Raw genomic sequence first — 19,209 nt, 5'->3', positions numbered from 1 at the left:
ATGCAGAAGTTAGGAAAGCAAAGAAAGATATAAGAAATAAAATTAAAGTTCTAAAGAAGAATCATACAAAGTCAAAACATTGGCCCTGATTTTACTGGCACAGCTGCCTGAGACTCGTAAGATCGCACCCGAGGCCAATGGGGAAATGCCATTCTGTGAACCTCGCCTGCCCCGATTTTGGGGCAGTGGTGCTGGTAAAATCAGGGTCATAAGCTTTGTTTGTCTCTGTGCCAGATCTGCTGAGTTTTTCCAGCATTTCCTGCCTTTATTAAAATTTAAGGAATATGTATGAATTACACCATTAATATTGTTCACTTATGGTTCTGAACTGTAACCATCAGTTGTGTAATGGAATGCTCATATTCCTTTCTCACTTTCTGCGTCTCTGGTTATCAGGTAGTGCCACTTGCTTAATCTTCAGACCTGGCTGAAACACAATTAGGTTGATTTTGAAGCAGGTATCCCTTATATCATCAGCCCTCCCTTGTAAAGTCCATGCAAATGGATTCCTCTTCAAATCTGAATTATCAATTTCAAGTCCTCAGTTTACTGGAACCAATTTATGGCTGGCCCTTAGCCATTTTGAAATTTAAAAGCCACTCTTTCTACCTCTTCGCCCGGCTCTGCAAGTCTGGCCAATTTTGATGGTAGCAGATGATGGGTTGAGTGGCACTGGGTAAGAGAGTCATAGCAAATGATACTGTCACTAAACCATTAATCTAGAAGTTCAACTAATGTTCTGGGGACCCAGGTTTGAATCCCGCCATGGCAGATGATAAAACTTGAATTCAGTAAAAATATCTGGAATTAAGGTTCTACTGACGTCCGTGAAACATTCAACAAGGTGCTGCACAAAAGGATGCTGCATAAGATAAAGGTGCAATGCATTATGAGTAATGTATTAGCTTGGATAGAGAATTGGTTAACTAACAGAAAGTAAAGAGTGAAGGTAAATGGGTGTTCTTCTGGTTGGCATTCAGGGACTAGTGGTGTGCCTCAGGGATCAGTGTTGGGACTGCAAGTGTATACAATTTACATAGACGATTTGGAATTGGGGACCAAGTGTAGTGTGTGAAAGTTCGCAGATGACACTAAGATGAGTAATAGAGCAAAGTGTGCAGAGGACCCTGAAACTCTGCGGAGGGATATAGTTAGTCTAAGTGAGTGGGCAAGAGTCTGGCAGATGGAGAACAATATTGGTAAATGTGTGGTCATCCATTTTGGTAGGAATAACAGCAAAATTGACTATTATTTAAATGGCAAAAAATTGCAGCATGTTGCTGTGCAGAGGGGCTTAGGTGTCCTTGTGCATGAATTGCAAAAAGTTGGTTTGCAGATCAAGAAGGCACATGATATTTTGTCATTCATTGCTAGAGGGATGGAGTTAAAAACAGTGAGGTTATGTTATAGCTGTATAAAGTGTTGGTGAGGCCACACCTAGAATACTGTGAACAGCTTTTGTCTCCTTACTTAAGGAAGGATACACTGGCACTGGAGGGGGTGTAAAGGAGGTTCATGAGGTTGATTCCAGAGTTGAGAGGGTTGCCTTATGAGGAGAGACTGAGTAGACTGGGACTATACTCATTGGAATTTAGAAGAATGACGAGGGGGGTCTTGTAGGAACACATAAAATTATGAAGAGAGTAGATAGAGACAGGGAGGTTGTTTCTCCTGACAAGTGAAACTAGAATTATGGGGCATAGCCTCAAAATAAGGGGGAGCAGGTTTAGGACTGAGTTGAGGAGGAACTTCTTCACACAAAGAGTTGTGAATCTGTGGAACAGTTGATGCTATCTCATTGAATTTTTTTAAGGCAAGGATAGATAGATTGTTGAACAATAGAGGAATTAAGAGTTATGGTGAGCAGGAGGGAAAGTGGAGCTGATCAGCCATGATCTTATTGAATGGCAGAGCAGGCTCGAGGTGCCAGATGGTCTACTCCTGCTTATTGTTCTTATGTTCTTAAACCATTTTGATTGTTAGAAAAACCCATCAGGTTCACTAATGTTCTTTAGAGAAAGAAATCTATCATCCCTACCTTGCCTGGCCAACATGTGACTCCATAGCTACAGCAATACTCTCAACTGCCCTGGGGAGATTAAGGATGGGCAATAATTGCTGGCCAGCCAGCAACAACCATGTCCCACGACTGAATAAAAAAAATGCGATGCAGCCAAGCAAGTCACAGCTGCCAGTTTTGGCCATGAATAGAATTCAAATCTGCCTTCAAGGTCCTTCCAGTTAGATGAAGTAAAATCTGTTAAATCCAAATCTGGAAATCTGATCACCATTGAATGATTTTCCTACTTGGAAGTACCATCCTTGTTATGCACTGGCTGTGTAAGCAAATCCTTCTACCAGTTATCTAAGGACAATTTAAATTGACACAGAACCTACTGCAGATATTTTTCATTTAAGAGAAATACTTGGAAGCCCAAAGCTGTAGACATAGCTACTGAGAAGCTGCATTGAATTTCAATACTGTATAGGGTAGTCCAGCAGAATTTTGGATGAAAGTATCTATGCAAATGTGCAAGCCTGGGCACAAAGTCAGCTGTTGAAACCCATTAGCAGTTACAAAAGATTGCCATCAAAGTTCACAGAAGCCGTGAAAGCTCTTGGGATTACTTTGTTGGCTGTTTTTTGAAATAGAAGTAGGAAAAAAAGATATTAACGAACAGGGTAAGGGCTGTGACTCTGTAAGAGAAAAAGCACTGAGTGCCTCACCTCACTCCTCCAGTCCTTTCCTATCTTCCTCCTTTGTTGATGTATGGGCCATGGACCCTGTGCTTGGCTCTTTGCAACCCCCTCCAGCCACTGTTCTTGGTGTTAATACAAAGTTCCATCACATTGCCATATCCTGTGAAAATTTCTTTCAGCTGCATCTCAGCAATATAACCAGGCAGATTCCTGTCAAATATGTCATGCTGAGGGGTACAGATGATGATGCCTGCCAAAATGTCACGTGCTGTTTAAGTCCATGTGCCTGCTGTATCTCAACAGCAGCTCCATGATTTGAGTCTCTTCATAGAGTGTAAATGTGCAGACCCCTGCCAGATGGATGTCAAATCTTCCGAACTACAGTATGATTATGACACTTACAGTATGACACTTTACCTGAATGCACGAAGCATTCAGGACAAAGTGAATGAGCTGGTGGCGCAGATCAACACAAGTGGATGTGATCTGGTGGCCATTACGGAAACTGGGAGCTGAATGTCCAGGGGTATCAAGTGTTTAGGAAGAATAGAAGGGAGGAAAAAGGGGGTGGGGTAGCTCTGTTAATTAAGGATAATATCAGGGTGGTAGTAAGGGAAGATATAGGCTCCAAAGAGCAAAATGTGGAATCGTTGTGGGTGGAGATAAGGAATAGTAAGGGGAGAAAGATGCTGGTGAGTGTGGTCTATAGGCCCCCAAATAATAACTTAGAGGTGGGGCGGGCTATAAACAAGCAAATAAATGATGCGTGCAGAAATGGAACGGCAATAATTATGGGGGATTTCAATCTACATATTGATTGGTTGACCCATGTCGGACGCGGTGGGCTTGAGGAAGAGTTCTTGGAATGCTGCCGGGATAATTTCCTTGAACAGTGTGTGACGGAACCAATGAGGGAGCGAGCTATCTTAGATCTGGTGTTGTGTAACGAGGCAGGAAGAATTAGGGATCTTGTTGTGAGGGATCCTCTTGGGACAAGTGATCATTGTATGGTGGAGTTTTTGATGCAGATGGAGGATGAGAAAGTAGGGTCCCGAACCTATGTCTGTTTGAACAGAGGGGAGTACGATAGGATGAGAGAGGAATTGGCAAATGTAAATTGGGGGCGCAGATTGGTCGGTAGGACAGCTGAGGAACAGCAGAGGACCTTTAAGGAGATCTTTTTCAGTGCTCAGCAGAAATATATTCCAATGGTAAAGAAGGAATGTAGGAGAAGGGATAATCAGCCATGGTTATCGAAGGAAATAAAGGAGAGTATTAAATTAAAAGCTGATACGTTTAGAGTGGCTAAAAGTAGTGGGCAAGTAGAAGATTGGGAGAGGTTTCAAAATCAACAAAGATTGACTAAGAAGTTGATAAAGAAAGGAAGGATAGACTATGAAGCTAAACTAGCACTAAATATAAAAAGGACAGGAGGAGTGTTTACAAATATACAAAGAGGAGGAGGCTGGCTAGAGTGAATGTTGGACCCTTAGAGGATGAGAGGGGGGATTTAGTGGTGGGAGATGAGGAAATGGCTGAGGCCTTAAATAGGTTTTTTGCCTCGGTCTTCACAGAGGAGGACGCGAATAGTTTGCCAGATGTTAAAGATAGAAGGATGGTAGGAGTTGAGGGCCTGAATGCGATTACTGTCACTAGAGAGGTAGTGCTTGAGAGGTAGCGGGACTGATGGTGGACAAGTCCCCAGGACCAGATGGAATGCATCCCAGGGTTCTGAAGGAAATGGCAGAGGTGATAGTGGATGCCTTAATAATTATTTATCAAACTTCGCTGGATTCTGGGGAAGTGCTGGAAGATTGGAAAACGGCTAATGTTACGCCGCTGTTTAAAAAAGGTAGCAGACAAAAGGCAGGGAATTATAGGCCAGTTAGTTTAACATCTGTTGTTGGAAAAATGCTTGAATCCGTCATCAAAGAAGAAATAGCGAGGCACCTAGAGAAGAATTGTTTGATAGAGCAGACGCAGCACGGATTCGTTCAGGGGAAGTCGTACTTGATGAATTTATTGGAATTCTATGAGGATGTGACCAGTGCAGTAGACAGAGGGGAACTGGTGGATGCAGTGTTTCTCGATTTTCAAAAGGCATTTGATAAGGTCCCACACAAAAGGTTGCTTCAGAAGGCTGGGGGGCATGGAGTTGGGGGAAAGGTGTTAGCGTGGATCGAGGATTGGTTGTCTAATAGGAAGCAGAGAGTTGGTATCAATGGGTGCTATTCGGATTGGCGGTTGGTAACTAGTGGAGTGCCGCAGGGATCGGTGCTGGGGCCTCAGCTATTTACCATTTATATAGTTGATCTGGAGGAGGGGGGCTGAGTGTAGGATGACGAAATTTGCTGATGACAGGAAGATGAGTGGAAAAGCAAATTGTGCAGAGGGTGTGGAAAGTCTGCAGAGGGATCTAGATGGGCTGAGTGAGTGGGCGAGGACCTGGCAGATGGAGTACAATGTTAGCAAGTGTGAGGTTATCCACTTTGGCAGGAATAATAGTAGGAGGGATTATTATTTAAAGGGTGAAAAGCTGCAGCATTCTGTGGTGAAGAGGGACCTGGGGGTCCTTGTGCATGAGTCACAAAAACCCAGTCTGCAGGTGCAGCAGGTGATCAAGAAGGCGAATGGGATGCTGGCCTTTATAGCGAGGGGGATAGAATATAAAAGCAGGGAGGTCTTGCTGCAACTGTACAGGGCATTGGTGAGGCTGCAGCTGGAGTACTGTGTGCAGTTTTGGTCGCCACACTTGTGCAAGGATATTTTGGCCTTGGAGGGAGTGCAGAGGAGGTTCACTAGGCTGATACTGGAGATGAGGGGGTTAGACTATGAAGAGAGACTAAATAAACTGGGTCTGTACTCATTGGAGCTTAGAAGGATGAGGGGGGATCTTATAGAGACATATAAGATAATGAAAGGGATGGATAGGGTAGAGATAGAGAGATTCTTCCCGCTCAGAAAGGACAGCAGGACTAGAGGGCACAGCCTCAAGATAAGGGGAGGGCAGTTTAGAACGGAGTTGAGGAGGAACTTCTTCACTCAAAGGGTGGTAAATCTCTGGAATTCTCTGCCCATTGAAGTGGTGGAAGCTACCTCGCTAAATATATTTAAGACACGGGTAGATAAGTTTTTGGTAGACAAGGGAATTAAGGGTTATGGGGAGAAAGCAGGAAAGTGGAACTGAGCCACTTCAGATCAGCCATGATCTTATTGAATGGCGGGGCAGGCTCGAAGGGCTAGATGGCCTACTCCTGCTCCTATCTCAGCAGTGTCCTCACTACATCTTGTTATAACCCTCTTGAAAGCTTGTTGCAAAGCTTGATTCATCTGGCCAGTACAATGGCCTCTTCACCTACATTGTCACCTTCAAGGATTTCATCACCCTCTCACTTCCTTACCATCAGAGGAGTTGTGTAGCTCTTCCATCTCCTCATCATCCAAGTCCTCCCTATTTCACATCACCAGGCTGTGTAGCACACACCAGCTCACCACCATCTTTCAAAGGCAACTAGGGATGGATAATAAATGCTGGTCTAGTCAGTGATGCCCACATCCCATAAAATAAATTTTCAGGACAACTCTTGCAACTAAATAATACCAAACACATTATTTTGCATTCCTTTCGACTCAACCAGGAAAGGACGATACTAATGATCACGCAGCCCAAGGTTTTATAAATTGTGCCCAGTTTTGAGCCCCAGGGAAAGACATTCCAGTTTATGAGTTAATGTAACATGGGAGACAGCAGTTATGAGTGATAGGCCCAACTCAATTGGCACAGAGAATGGGTGCTGTGGGATGACTTCTGATAGTGCAAGGGACTATCATGTCCCACTGGTCAGCTGCCACCATCTGAATTTGGGCACCCCTGACTAGTTAAGGTGTTGTCCCACCACAGTCCATCTGCTTCATTGGGTGCTTGGAGCTTAAAGTCTCCACTCAATAAGTGGATGGAATCGAAAGAAGATGCCAACTCTTCAGTTAGCAAACTGGAATGTCAGGGCCATCTGCACTGGGCTGACAGATAACGTACATCTGATCAATAATGTGTATAAGAGAGCCATGATCAACCCGGAACTTGATCGACTGAATATTAATATAGCATCCCCACAATAGACCAGACTCACCACAAGTGGATAACTGCCAAGGGAAGAGTTAAAAGAAATGTATGAGCAAAGTATGGGCTTTGCTGTAAGGAGCCACTATTCTCAATGAGAACCCCTTTACAAATGGTTCAGAATTTGTTCTGTTCATTCGCCTCTCAACTCAAGCTGGACCTGATAACCTTCTGACTATCTATGCTCCAATGCTGTGCTCCACTGCAGAGGCAAAATACCTGTTCTATAAGGTGATTGACACTGCTGTCAGGGGAATCCTTAATTCAGAACATTTTCACTGCTAGGGGATTTCAGTGCAAACTTTGGATGCAGATGGTGAGGCATAATCCCCCTGCCTCAGACAACATGACCTAGGAAAGCTAACTGAGAAAGGACAGAGACCACTTGAACTTTGCTGCCACCACAAGCTTTGTGTAACTAGCACCTGCTTTCAGAATAAACCATGTCACAGGGTGTCCTGGAGACAGTCAAGATCAGGGCATTGAAAGCAGTTGGATCTGACCATCACCAGACATGATTCTCTGAACGATATTCTCAGTAATTCTAGCTACCACAGTGCTGATTGTGAAAACAATCACTCCTTGGTATGCATAGGATGAGGATGCAACCACAAAATCTTTTTTCATTTAGTGTAGAAATACTGTCCTCACATCAATGTCAGCCATGCTGCTCACCCAAATAAGAGCCAACAGTTCTGCAACTCAGTGGAACTGGTGCTCTCCATCATTCCCACACAGTCCGCAAGTGAAATGGAATATACCTTAATGACATTATCTTACAATACCACACTCTCAACATGTGGCAAGCAAGATTGGAAAAGTGCTGGCTGGTTCAAAGCTAACCTGTCATTGATGCCAATTCGTCCACTATCATTATTTACAAGAGAGATCCAAGTGAGAAAACTGAATTCACTAAAACCACTCAAAGCTACATCAGACTGCTAGACAATTTATCAATGACTACTGACTGCAACTCAGCCAGAATATCCAAATGTCCTTCAAGAAAGGGAATGCTAAGGGTATATATAAAAGAGCTGTAAAGGCAATAGGTCCTTCAGCAATAAAAGCAGCTTCATTGAAAACAAGGCAGGAGAGATCATTACCAATTTCAATAACTGGTGGAATCTTACTTTGAGTTGTACTTGATGGAGAACACTGAGGAAGGTCTCAACATCATAGAAAGCCTGTCTGTCATAGCAGGATTAGTCATCAAACCCATAGTGGAGAAGCTTGGCAAAGCAACGACTTGCCTGACATGGGTAAAACATGAGGTGCTGATGATATATAACCTGAACTCAAACAAGGGGAGCCAGCATTCCTGAGCATCTGCACAAGCTTCTCTGTCTCTGTTGGAGGAAGGGAGCAGTGCCCCCTGGATATGCAATATGCAAACAGTGACTTTATATTACTACAGTGGCTACCATGGTGATAGCAACTATCAAATTACCTCCCTGCCAAGCATTCCAGGGAAATATTCATCCTTATCACCCTTGTCAAACAGTCAGTTTTGACTGAACACTTCCCAATGTGGTTTCAGAACTGAAAGAACGGGAACATGATCTTCTCAGTCTGGCAACGGTGAACAGATACCACCATTTTTTTAAAGCTTATTTATTAGTAGGCTTACATTAACACTGCAGTGAAGTTATTATGAAAATCTGCCAGTTGCCACACTCCGGCACCTGTTCAGGTACACTGAGAGAGAATTTTAGCATAGCCAATGTATCTAACCAGTGTGTCTTTGGACTGTGGGAGGAAACCACAGCACCTGAAGGAAACTCACACAGATATGGGGAAACGTACTGATTATAACCACTTATTTTTTGTATTTTGAAAATGAGGAGGAAAAGCTACATAGAATTCCAGAAACACCTTTAGAATTTGAAAATTAACAAGAAATAAAACTTAAACACAATTAAGACAGCCTTACAAAACATTACCCAAAAATCCACTTAATCAAAACATACAATAAACCACCTTCTTAGCAACAACTTCATTACAGATGTTTAGCTGGAAAAATCCCATAACATTACTCAAAGCAAAAACTGCTGTCACTTGAATGAAGGCATACCGTTCTCTCAAACACTTCCACTCTGAAAATCCAAGAAGGTTCAGAAACAAACTGCTTTTTGAAAACAAAGGGCATGATCTCACTGGTCATTCATGCCATGCTCCTGCTGTGGCAAAGTTGGAGAATTTTCATCCAGCCAAATCTCCACTCACTGCAGTGGGATGGGAAAATCCTGACAGCGTGAATGACCATAACATTCCAGCCAAATATTTTTGGATGGCTGCTTCAAATTCCCAAATTTCACACCTTTCCCCAGCATTGAGCTAGCCTCAGAACATTTCCCCCACACAAATGACCTTAACTCAGCTCAACAATCTTCTTTAAGTATCTTTTTCATCCCAAATGTCATTTTCCTCAGTGCCTCATTGAACTCAACTTTTCCGAAACAAAAAAAACTTCCATGGTTTCCTCTTGCCTCCGCTTTTAAGTCAACAAAATTTAATATACCTTCTCCGAGCACACATCGACACTTTGACCTCGCAGTGCCATCTGAAAGTGAATTCCAGGATTTTATACTTTCAACAATAGAAGAAGGCTGGTGGGGTGGAAATTAGTTGGGTTGGATAGGACATACCTGGGCAATTTTCCACATTGTCATGCAGATATCAGTGTTACAGTTGTACTGGACTAACTTGGCTAGGGATGCAGCTCACTTGGGAGCACAAGTATTTCAGTACTATTCTTCGGATGTTCTCAGGACCTGTAGCCTTCTCAGTATCCAATTATGTCAGCTGTTTGTTGTTATCGTGTGGAGTGAATCCAGTTGGCTGAAGATTACTATCTGTGGTGTTGGGGACCTTGGGAGGAGGCTGAGATGAATCACCCACTCAACACTTCTGGTGCAACCAAAGATGATTGCAAATGCTTCAGATTGTCTTTGCACTGATGCTCAGGTCCTTTATCATCGAGGTGAGGATATTGGTTAGTTGTTTAATTGTGCACTACTAATTGCTCTTGGATATGACAGGACTACAGAGCTTTGATCCAGTTGATTGATTGTGGGATCATTTAGCTCTCCCTACTACTTGCCCTGTTCAGCATGCAGATTATCCTACATTGCTGCATCAACAGATTAGCACCTACCTTTTAGCAATGCCTAATGCTGCTCCTGGCGTGCCTTCCTGCATTGAACCAGGATTGATCCCTTGGCTTGCTGGTAATGTGAGGGTTACAGATTGTGGTTGAATACAATTCTGCTTCTGGTGGTGGCCATGATGTGGAGATGCCGGCGTTGGACTGGGGTAAACACAGTAAGAAGTCTCACAACACTAGGTTAAAGTTCAACAGGTTTATAAACCTGTTGGACTTTCACCTGGTGTTGTGAGACTTCTTACTGCTGGTGGCCTACAAAGCCTTACAGATGCCTAGTGTTCAGCTGCTAAATCTGTTCTGCTGTCTTGCTGTTACTTCAAACCTGATGAATTCTCCAGTTCAAGACCACAAGAAACTACAAGGAGTCATGAATCAAGCCCAGTCCATCACTCAAACCAGCCTCCCATCCATTGACTCTGTCTACATTTCCAATGTTTCTGCAAAGCAGCCAGCATAATCAAGGACTCCACAAACCTCGGACATATTCTCTTTCACCATCTCCTATCAGGAAAAAGATACAAAAGTCTGATATCACGTACCAATCGTCTCAAAAACAGCTTCTTCCCCGCTGCCATCAGATTTTTGAATGGGCCTACCTCACATTAAGTTGATCTTTCTCTACACCCTAGCTATGACTGTACAGCTACATTCTGCACTCTCTCCTTTCCTTCCCTATGTACGGTATGCTTCGTCTGTATAGTGCACAAGAAACAATACTTTTCAATCTATACTAATATATGACAATAATAAATTAAATCAAATCAAACTTCTCCTGAAAGGTCTGTCAAAGCTAATAAATGTGTTATTCAATATAAGTTCCCCTTTGAAATGAACCAGTGATATAAAATTAAGTGCAGTTGTCACTGTCACAGCCACAGACAGAACAGTCCAGACAAATGATCCTGGCAACAGGCTTTTATGAAGCAGCTGGCATAGATCTTCTTTGATTCTTTGTTGAAGCCCACTATTCTTGTACAGAGTTCCTTAGTAACATCTTTAGATGGCCTACTCTTGCCCTTGAGTTCCCGCTAAACCAACCTGTCAAGATGCTTAGCAGCACTAATCTTTTTTCCCTAAAGCAGATTATGTGTGGTGTTATCCACATTTTGATTTGAGAAAGATACATTGCAATATTTTCTTAATGGGGAGGGACTCAAATTGCAGAGGAACTAAGGGATTTGGGCACCTGTGTACACCAATAACTAACATTATAGTGCAGATACAAAAATTAACAAAAGGGTCTTACCTCAAGGTATTCAAATTCAAAAGCGAGGAAGGTGTTGTCTCAGTTGAATGGAGCCATGGCAGAAACCCTATCTGAAATGTTACATCAGTGCAGATATCAAACTTCAAGAAAGTATGTTGGCCTTGGAATGGATACAGCACAGATTCACCAAAATGGTGTCAGATTTTAAGGGGGTGAATTATGAGAAAATGTTTTTTAAATGTCTGCTCTATTTCTTTCAGTTTATAAAGTTTAGAGGTAATCTAATTAAGGTTTTTAAAATAATAAAGGGAATCATTAGAAAAGCTGCAGAGACTATGGTGCAGAAATTGGTAAGAATTGTGCCAGTTTGTCTGATGTAAAATAAGCACAACACATATCAAACTGGCAATGGGGCAACCTGTATCCAGTCTGCAAAACTTTGGCATCTCTGATAAATACATGTGGTCCTTTTTCAGATATTCCAAACCAAACCTAGACCAAAATCTCCATTATTTTTTATTGGAGGAATCCAATGGAGGAGGGCATAATCTTGAAGTTAGAACGAAGTCATTTGGGAGTGAAATCAATCAATATTTTTCATACTGTTATCGGACAACAAATTTTATGAAATTGGGCACACAAAATGGAAGCAAACTAAAGTTATCCTCAGAGCCTTCCACTAAAATCACAAAGTAACAGACACTGATCAGTAGGCAAGAGCATACTTTTAGAATGCAAATGAGGGCTAGCACGTAAGGGAAATTGGACAGGATGGCACCTACAGGAACTAAATTAAAGAACACATCCCCACCCCATCAAAATCAGCACTTCTAAACCAGTCAAACAACCCATGGAGACACCTAAAATTAACACAGTTAAGGAAGTGTCCCTGGCCCCTCAAAACTCTTGAGATCAATAACACACCGATGGTTCAAACCCCAGAGATTCCAGACCATTGATAACCAACCAGACAAAAACGACTAACACACACTTAAAACAATTGCTCCAACACTGAAAAACATCGAAACAGGATGGCTGAAATCAAATACTGTAAATAAAGGATTAGCATTTGAAACGCGAAGTTCAGGTATAACTGTAGCCCCTTGTGGGGGAGACTTTAGAGCACTTTCGGGACAGTCAATTGTATGTCCTGACTGTGCTTCTCCGTCAATGTAAAGAAAATAAAGCTGTGCCGTTATTGAACTTCACCCTGAGTCCGTAGTGTTCGTTTCGTCCACTCGCACTAACAATACCAAGAATAACAGTGGCACAATGGTAAGGACTGCTGCCTCACAGCGCCACGGATCTGGGTTCAATTCCTAGCTTGGGTCACTATATGTGTATAGTCTGCACATTCTCCCCATGGGTTTCCCCCGGTGCTCCGGTTTTCTCCCACAGTCCAAATGATGTGCTGGTTTGGTGCACTGGCCATGCTAAATTTTCCCTCTGAGTACCCAAAACATTCGCCTGCGTGTGGCAACTAAGGGATTTTCACAGTAACTTCACTGCAATGTTAATTGTAAGTCTGCTTATGATGCTAATAAGTAAACTTTAAAAATGAACCTTGCACTCCCTAAAAATTAGCAATGTCTAATAAGTTGCTTTAAGAGGTAAATCTTAGGATCCACGATGCACCAATCTCAATTGAACAAGTAGCACACCAAGTGATAAATAAATGCAACTATATAAATATGAAAAAAAATCAACAAATCAAATGTGTGTATATCTGAACTGCATGTAAAAAGGCATGATGGAAATCTAGCTGATTTATTGTATAATTGGACTTTATTTGTACGTATCATCTTTCCAGGCCCTGTCTTATTTAACAGAAGCAGAAAATATTCTTACTGCACTCCGCAAAGGCGTTCCACCTTTTGAATATGCTGACATAACAAGGAACATAGCAATCTCTCCTTTTGAGAAAGCCTGTTTATATAACCTCAAGGCAGAGGTAAGGACATCAATATTGTTTATCACCAAAAGTTTATATATTAGGATTCTCCAAATCTCCCATTGTAACACTGGCATAACTTGTGAAGAAACAGCATCAATGACTTATTCTGGAGTTTCACTGAAGATATGGGACCAGAACCTTTCAGACTCCACGGATGTTTAAAAACGTTGACAGAGCCCTGATTCCGAGATTCTGTCCATATTCTTGGCTTCCCCAGTTTTTGCTGGTGTGGGAGAAGGGTGGAAGCAGCAAATCCACACTCCGAACTTCCAATCTGGCCAGCTCTATTGAGTGGGGAGAAGGAGAGGAGTCAACCCACAATTATCATGGAGTCGACCAGTTTCTCAAGGGCCCATGGTTCACAACCCTTTAATGGAGTCATGAAGCATAGTTTGGATTATAAAAATAATTTCAAAAGGTCTTACCCATGTCCCCTCTCCCTCATATCAACTCATGTCCTCCACCCAATCCCAATGGCTTCCCATCCCTTCCATGTCAATTCTTGCCTCCCTTGCCACCCCCAATGACCCCTCATACATTCCATATAAACTGATCGAACTTCCGTGCCAATTTACATAATATACAATCTGTACAAAGTCAATCATCCCTGCATTTACAATGGCATGTGTAGAAAAATTTGAAGAACAGCCAGTTATAATTTTCTTTAAAAATTGCAGCTGCAACAACCCTATAAAAGTGTCAATTAAACCAGACCTTTAAAGTATCAATGACAGAAACCATAAGCCCTGATGGGTTCTTGATAAGAGAGGGGATTAAGGGTTATGGGGAGAGGGCGGGAAACTGGAACTGAGCCACAACAGATCAGCCATGATCTTATTGAATGGTGGGGCAGGCTCGAAGGGCTAGATAGCCTACTCCTGCTCCTATTTCTTATGTTCTTCTTATGTTCTTTATATTGTGTCATAAATATTGAGCCATTGACAAAAGGGATCAAAGAAATAAAACTTGAGATGTTAATCAAGCAATGTGTTCCTTTCTGTGCAACTGTTACAACAAAGTAATGAAAGTCTGGACTCTCAGCCAAAAGTAATTGCTCATGATTTGCCGTATTGACATTAAGTTTTCCAACCATATGTCAATCAATTCTGCAAGCTTGTTAATGTCTCCATGCAACTTGTTACAATCCCCCTCACTATTGACTATCCCCCAATTTGATGTCATTTGCAATGTAGAACTTGTTTTGATTTCAAAAATCCAAATTATTCACACATATTTGAAAGAAGTGGTCCCAGCATAAATTATTGTGCCACTCTGAAAAACTACCCTTTACTCCTGTTCTTTGCATTTATGCTGCAACTAGCCAATGATTAATTCTGCTGCTTGTCCTCTGATCTTATCCCTGAACCATTTTTTTGGCAACTTATCAAAGGGCTTTTAGAAATCTACATAAATTAAACATAAGAACATAAGAAATAGGAGCAGGAGTAGGCCATCTAGCCCTTCGAGCCTGCCCCGCCATTCAATAAGATCATGGCTGATCTGTCGTGGCTCAGTTCCACATTCCCGCCCTCTCCCCATAACCCTTAATCCCCTTGCCTATCAAAAACCCATCAACCCGCGTCTGAAAAATATTTAGCGAGGCAGCCTCCACTGCTTCAACGGGCAGAGAATTTCAGAGATTCACCACCCTTTGAGTGAAGAAGTTCCTCCTCAACTCCATTCTAAACCGCCCCCCCTTTATCTTGAGACTGTGCCCTCTAGTCCTACTGTCCTTTCTGAGCGGGAAGAGTCTCTCCACCTCTATCCTATCTATCCCATTCATCATCTTATATGTCTCAATGAGATCTCCCCTCATTCTTCTAAACTCTAACGAGTACAAGCCTAGTTTATTCAGCCTCTCCTCATAGTTCAACCTCCTCAACTCCGGTATCAGTCTAGTAAACCTCCTCTGCACTCCCTCCAAGGCCAAAATATCCTTGCGTAAGTGCGGCGACCAAAACTGCACACAGTACTCCAGCTTTGGCCTCACCAATGCCCTATACAGCTGCAGCAAGACCTCCCTACTTTTATATTCAATCCCCCTCGCTATGAAGGCCAGCATCCCATTCGCCTTCCTGACCACCTGCTGCACCTGCAGGCTGGGTTTTTGCGACTGGTTCATGCACAAGGACCCCGAGGTCCCTCTGCACCGTCGCCTGCTGCAGTTTTTCGCCACGTAAGTAATAGTCCTTCCTACCATTATTCCTACCAAAGTGGACCAACTCGCACTTGCCAACATTAAATTCCATTTGCCAGTTCCTGGCCCATTCGCCCAGCCTATCTAGATCCTTCTGCAGACTCTCCACACCCTCCGCGCAATTTGCCGTTCCACCAATCTTGGTGTCATCAGCAAATTTCGACACCATACACTCGGTTCCCTCCTCCAGATCATCTATATAAATGGTAAATAGCTGAGGCCCCAGCACCGACCCCTGTGGAACTCCACTAGTCACCATCCGCCAATCCGAATAGCACCCATTGACCCCCTCTCTCTGCCTCCTATTTGACAACCAATCCTCTATCCACGCTAACACCCTACCCCCAACTCCATGCCCCCTTACCTTCTGCAATGACCTCTTGTGAGGTACCTTGTCAAACGCCTTCTGAAAATCAAGAAAGACCACATCCACCGGCTCTCCTCTATCCATCGCCCTAGACACATCCTCATAGAACTCCAGTAAATTTGTCAGACACGACTTCCCCTTAACGAAACCGTGCTGCGTCTGCTCTATCAAGCAATTCCCCTCAAGATGCCTTGCTAGTTCCTCCTTCATGACGGATTCTAACATTTCACCTACAACAGACGTTAAACTAACCGGCGTATAATTCCCTGCCTTTTGCCTGCCACCCTTCTTAAACAACGGCGTAACATTAGCCATTTTCCAATTTTCCAGCACTTCCCCGGAATCCAGCGACATTTGGAAAATAACCACCAAGGCATCCATTATCACCTCCGCCATTTCTTTCAGAACCCTTGGATGCATTCCATCCGGTCCTGGGGACTTGTCCACAGTCAGTCCCTCCAATCTGTACATTACCCATGTCTACTGTCTCTATTGTCTTTTCAAAGAATGCAATGTGGTTTGTCCAAGAAAGACATTCACTTTTAAAATCCCTCCTGACTACATATTGTTATATTTTGTTTCCCAATGTCTTTCTATTTTCTCTTTTCATAGAATTACAGTGGGGGCGATTCTCCCAAAAAAATTCTAAGTGTCAAATTGCATAAAAACTGAAGTAAATTCTGTTTCTTCAGACAGACTTTCAAAATGAACCTCCCACACTCTCTGCACTAGCGTGAATCATGCAAAAAATCATGGGGTGGGGCCTGCTGGAGCGACCAGCAGCATAGTGCTGAGCAGGCCACTCTGCATGCGCCAATCTGTCAGCACTGAGATCCGCTGTAGATGCGCTGTAGATCTGCACTGCCAGCCCCCAATCGCTGGCTAGCCCAATCACTAGCTAGCCCCACAACTCAACACTGGCCATGTGACCACTCCCATGGTGCAATCACTGGCCCCCTGGACATTGGGGTTGGGTGGAGGACATGAGTTGATATGGGGGGAGGGGGCATGGGTAAGACCTTTTGAAGTTATTATTCAAAAGATTGCTACATCCAAACTATGTTTCATGACTCCATTAAAGAGTCGTGGACCATGGGCCCTTGAGAAACTAGCCCGACTCCATGATAATTGTGGGTTGCTATGTGATGTTGACTCCCCTCTTTCACCCCCCGCTCAATGGACCTGGCCATCGGGCCAGCCGCACCCCTCACCCCCCCCACCCCCCAACGCCAGTCCCAATCTCCCAACCTCTCCCCCTCACCGGCAGCCCTGATGCCCACTCTCCCCCAACCCAGATGGCTAGCCCCAATCACTGGCCTCCCTCCTTCTGTCACCAAGCCAAAGTGCAAAGTGGCAGTGGGACCCCGCCCCCCCCTTCCTCACAGATCTCCCCCAAACGCTCTGCCTCTATTAGGCCCCAATCCCTTGATACTATCCAATGCCCAGTGGACAGTGCCAATGTGCCCCCCTGGGCATTGGCACTTTGCCCCTTGAGCAGTGCCAGGGGCCCAAGGTGGCACTGCCAAGCTGAAAATGCCTTGGGGGCACTCCCCACTTACCCTTGACTCTCTGGAGGGGCCTCAATGAGGGTGGGGAGCTGGCTAGCTGGTTCGGAGATTTCAGTCCCAGGCCTGCTAATAACACTAAACTGCGCATTTGCATTAATTATACAGCTCCCTGCCAATTTCTGGATCCAGCGCCCAAAGACCTGTGGAGGCCATGGCGTCCAGCGGGAAGCCCACTAAACAACCTTCGTATGAGTCTCTCAGCCTGTTGTGTTACAAAAACAGTGCAGCAGGCTGGGAGAATTGCCCCAATTATTTTATATATGACTGATAGCAAACTGACTGATCTATTGTTTCCTATACCTGTCCTGTCTCCCTTCCTACATATGATGTTAGCTATCCCCAGCATTCTGGCAATACATGTCATTTCTAACAAATTTATCAGTACGTGTAACTGTGCTTCTTTTCATCCTTCTAAAATGCAGAAATGCAATCAGCCCATCAGGGATATTATCCACTTCAAGTTTGATTTGTTCATTTAATATTTCTCTCCTTTTTATTTTAATTTGGGCACATTATTTATAACGTGAGCTCTGATTTGTGGAGAAATAGAGAAAAAGTTAGATGAAATGAAGATAAAGAAGTGCTGATTGTAAAGGAAGGTAAGTGTGCAGCATATGAAGTGAGGAGGAAGTAGTTGAATGAAGTATCAAAAATAATGGGATAAATGTGTTCTGTGTAGAAATTAATGCAAAACACAAGTGAATGTGCTTGTGATGTGAGGGGGAGATGTTGCAATGTGGCCTTATAACTCAGGGAAATTTAGAAGCGTTAAGCAGTGGGGAGAGGAAGGTGGGGTCACTAAAAAAGTGTTGTGAAGAACCATAGTGGGCATCACACTGAAATGGATCTCAAATTGCTGTAGGTTCTTATACAAAAACCCATTAATAGAATGAGCAGCAAGCCCTGTTCTTTGCCACTGACCACAAAATCTGGATTAATCATTCCATTGCAGCTCTAGAATTAAAATCAAGTTAAAAAAACTAAAGTTAGTTAAAGTTTATTTATTAGTCACAAGTAAGGCTTACATTAACACTGCAATGAAGTTACTGTGAAATTCCCCGAGTCCCCACATTCTGGCATTTGTTCCGGCCAACACACCTAACCAACACGTCTTTCAGACTGTGGGAGAAAACTGGAGTGCCCAGAGGAAACCCATGTAGACATGTGCAAACTCCACACAGCCAGTGACCTAAGCCAGGAATCGAGCCTAGATCTCTAGCACTGTGAGGCCCACTGTGCTCAATAAACCTCACCACTCTCATGATAAAACACAAAAACAGCTACAGCTCACACAGACACCATCTTTTCTTGAAGTTGATGAGGACTGCTGAAGCCAGAATCGGTCTGACTCTGACTTCCATTGGCCTCCAACTCACCTGCATTCCTGATTACCTGCCCATCTCCCAGATAATCTCATAATCTTCCATACATCTATTAACTTTGCATCACATGATAGAAGCACTGATGAAGGGTCATCGAGACTCAAAACATTGGCTGTATTCTCTCCCCACAGATGCTGTCAGACCTGCTGAGATTTTCCAGCATTTTCTGTTTTGTTTCAAATTCCAGCATCCGCAGTATTTTGCGCAGTATTTATCATAGAATTTTATAAACGGTGCATATCCTGGCCAACTATGATTAACCACTTAGGATGTCCTCAAGTAAAGTAATAACTTAACTCTCGTTCTCTGATCCAATTATTTTTTACTTAACAAGGTGTGTTTATTCCCTCACAGGTGCAGCTCAGCATAGGCCACCTTTTCGAAGCCGAGATTCTGTTTAAGAAAAGCTTAACATGGCTGAACAAAAAATTCCCAAGCTTCATTCTGTCACAATTGGTTTCATATGGAATCGAAAACTACAAAAAATCTAAGAGGCATCGTGAAAAAGACTTAACAGGCAGTACTGAGTATGAATTATTTCAATGCATTAT

The 19,209-nt window shown here is 43.2% G+C and overlaps 1 protein-coding gene across 1 annotated transcript in view; it reads left to right on the top strand.

The window, feature by feature from the left end:
- Positions 1-19,209, top strand: part of LOC145349719 (adenylate cyclase type 10-like) — a 164,835-nt gene that overhangs the window by 103,447 nt on the left and 42,179 nt on the right. Inside the window, exons 24-25 of the mRNA XM_080198257.1 lie at positions 13,001-13,141; positions 19,013-19,185. Coding sequence (XP_080054383.1) covers positions 13,001-13,141; positions 19,013-19,185 — 314 coding nt within the window. The remainder of the gene's footprint in view (positions 1-13,000; positions 13,142-19,012; positions 19,186-19,209) is intronic.

Source organism: Carcharhinus amblyrhynchos, chromosome 11 (genome assembly GCF_965287045.1).
Source record: "Carcharhinus amblyrhynchos chromosome 11, sCarAmb.v2.hapA, whole genome shotgun sequence".
Taxonomy (NCBI): domain Eukaryota; kingdom Metazoa; phylum Chordata; class Chondrichthyes; order Carcharhiniformes; family Carcharhinidae; genus Carcharhinus; species Carcharhinus amblyrhynchos.
This window is presented reverse-complemented; position numbering and strand designations above follow the sequence as displayed.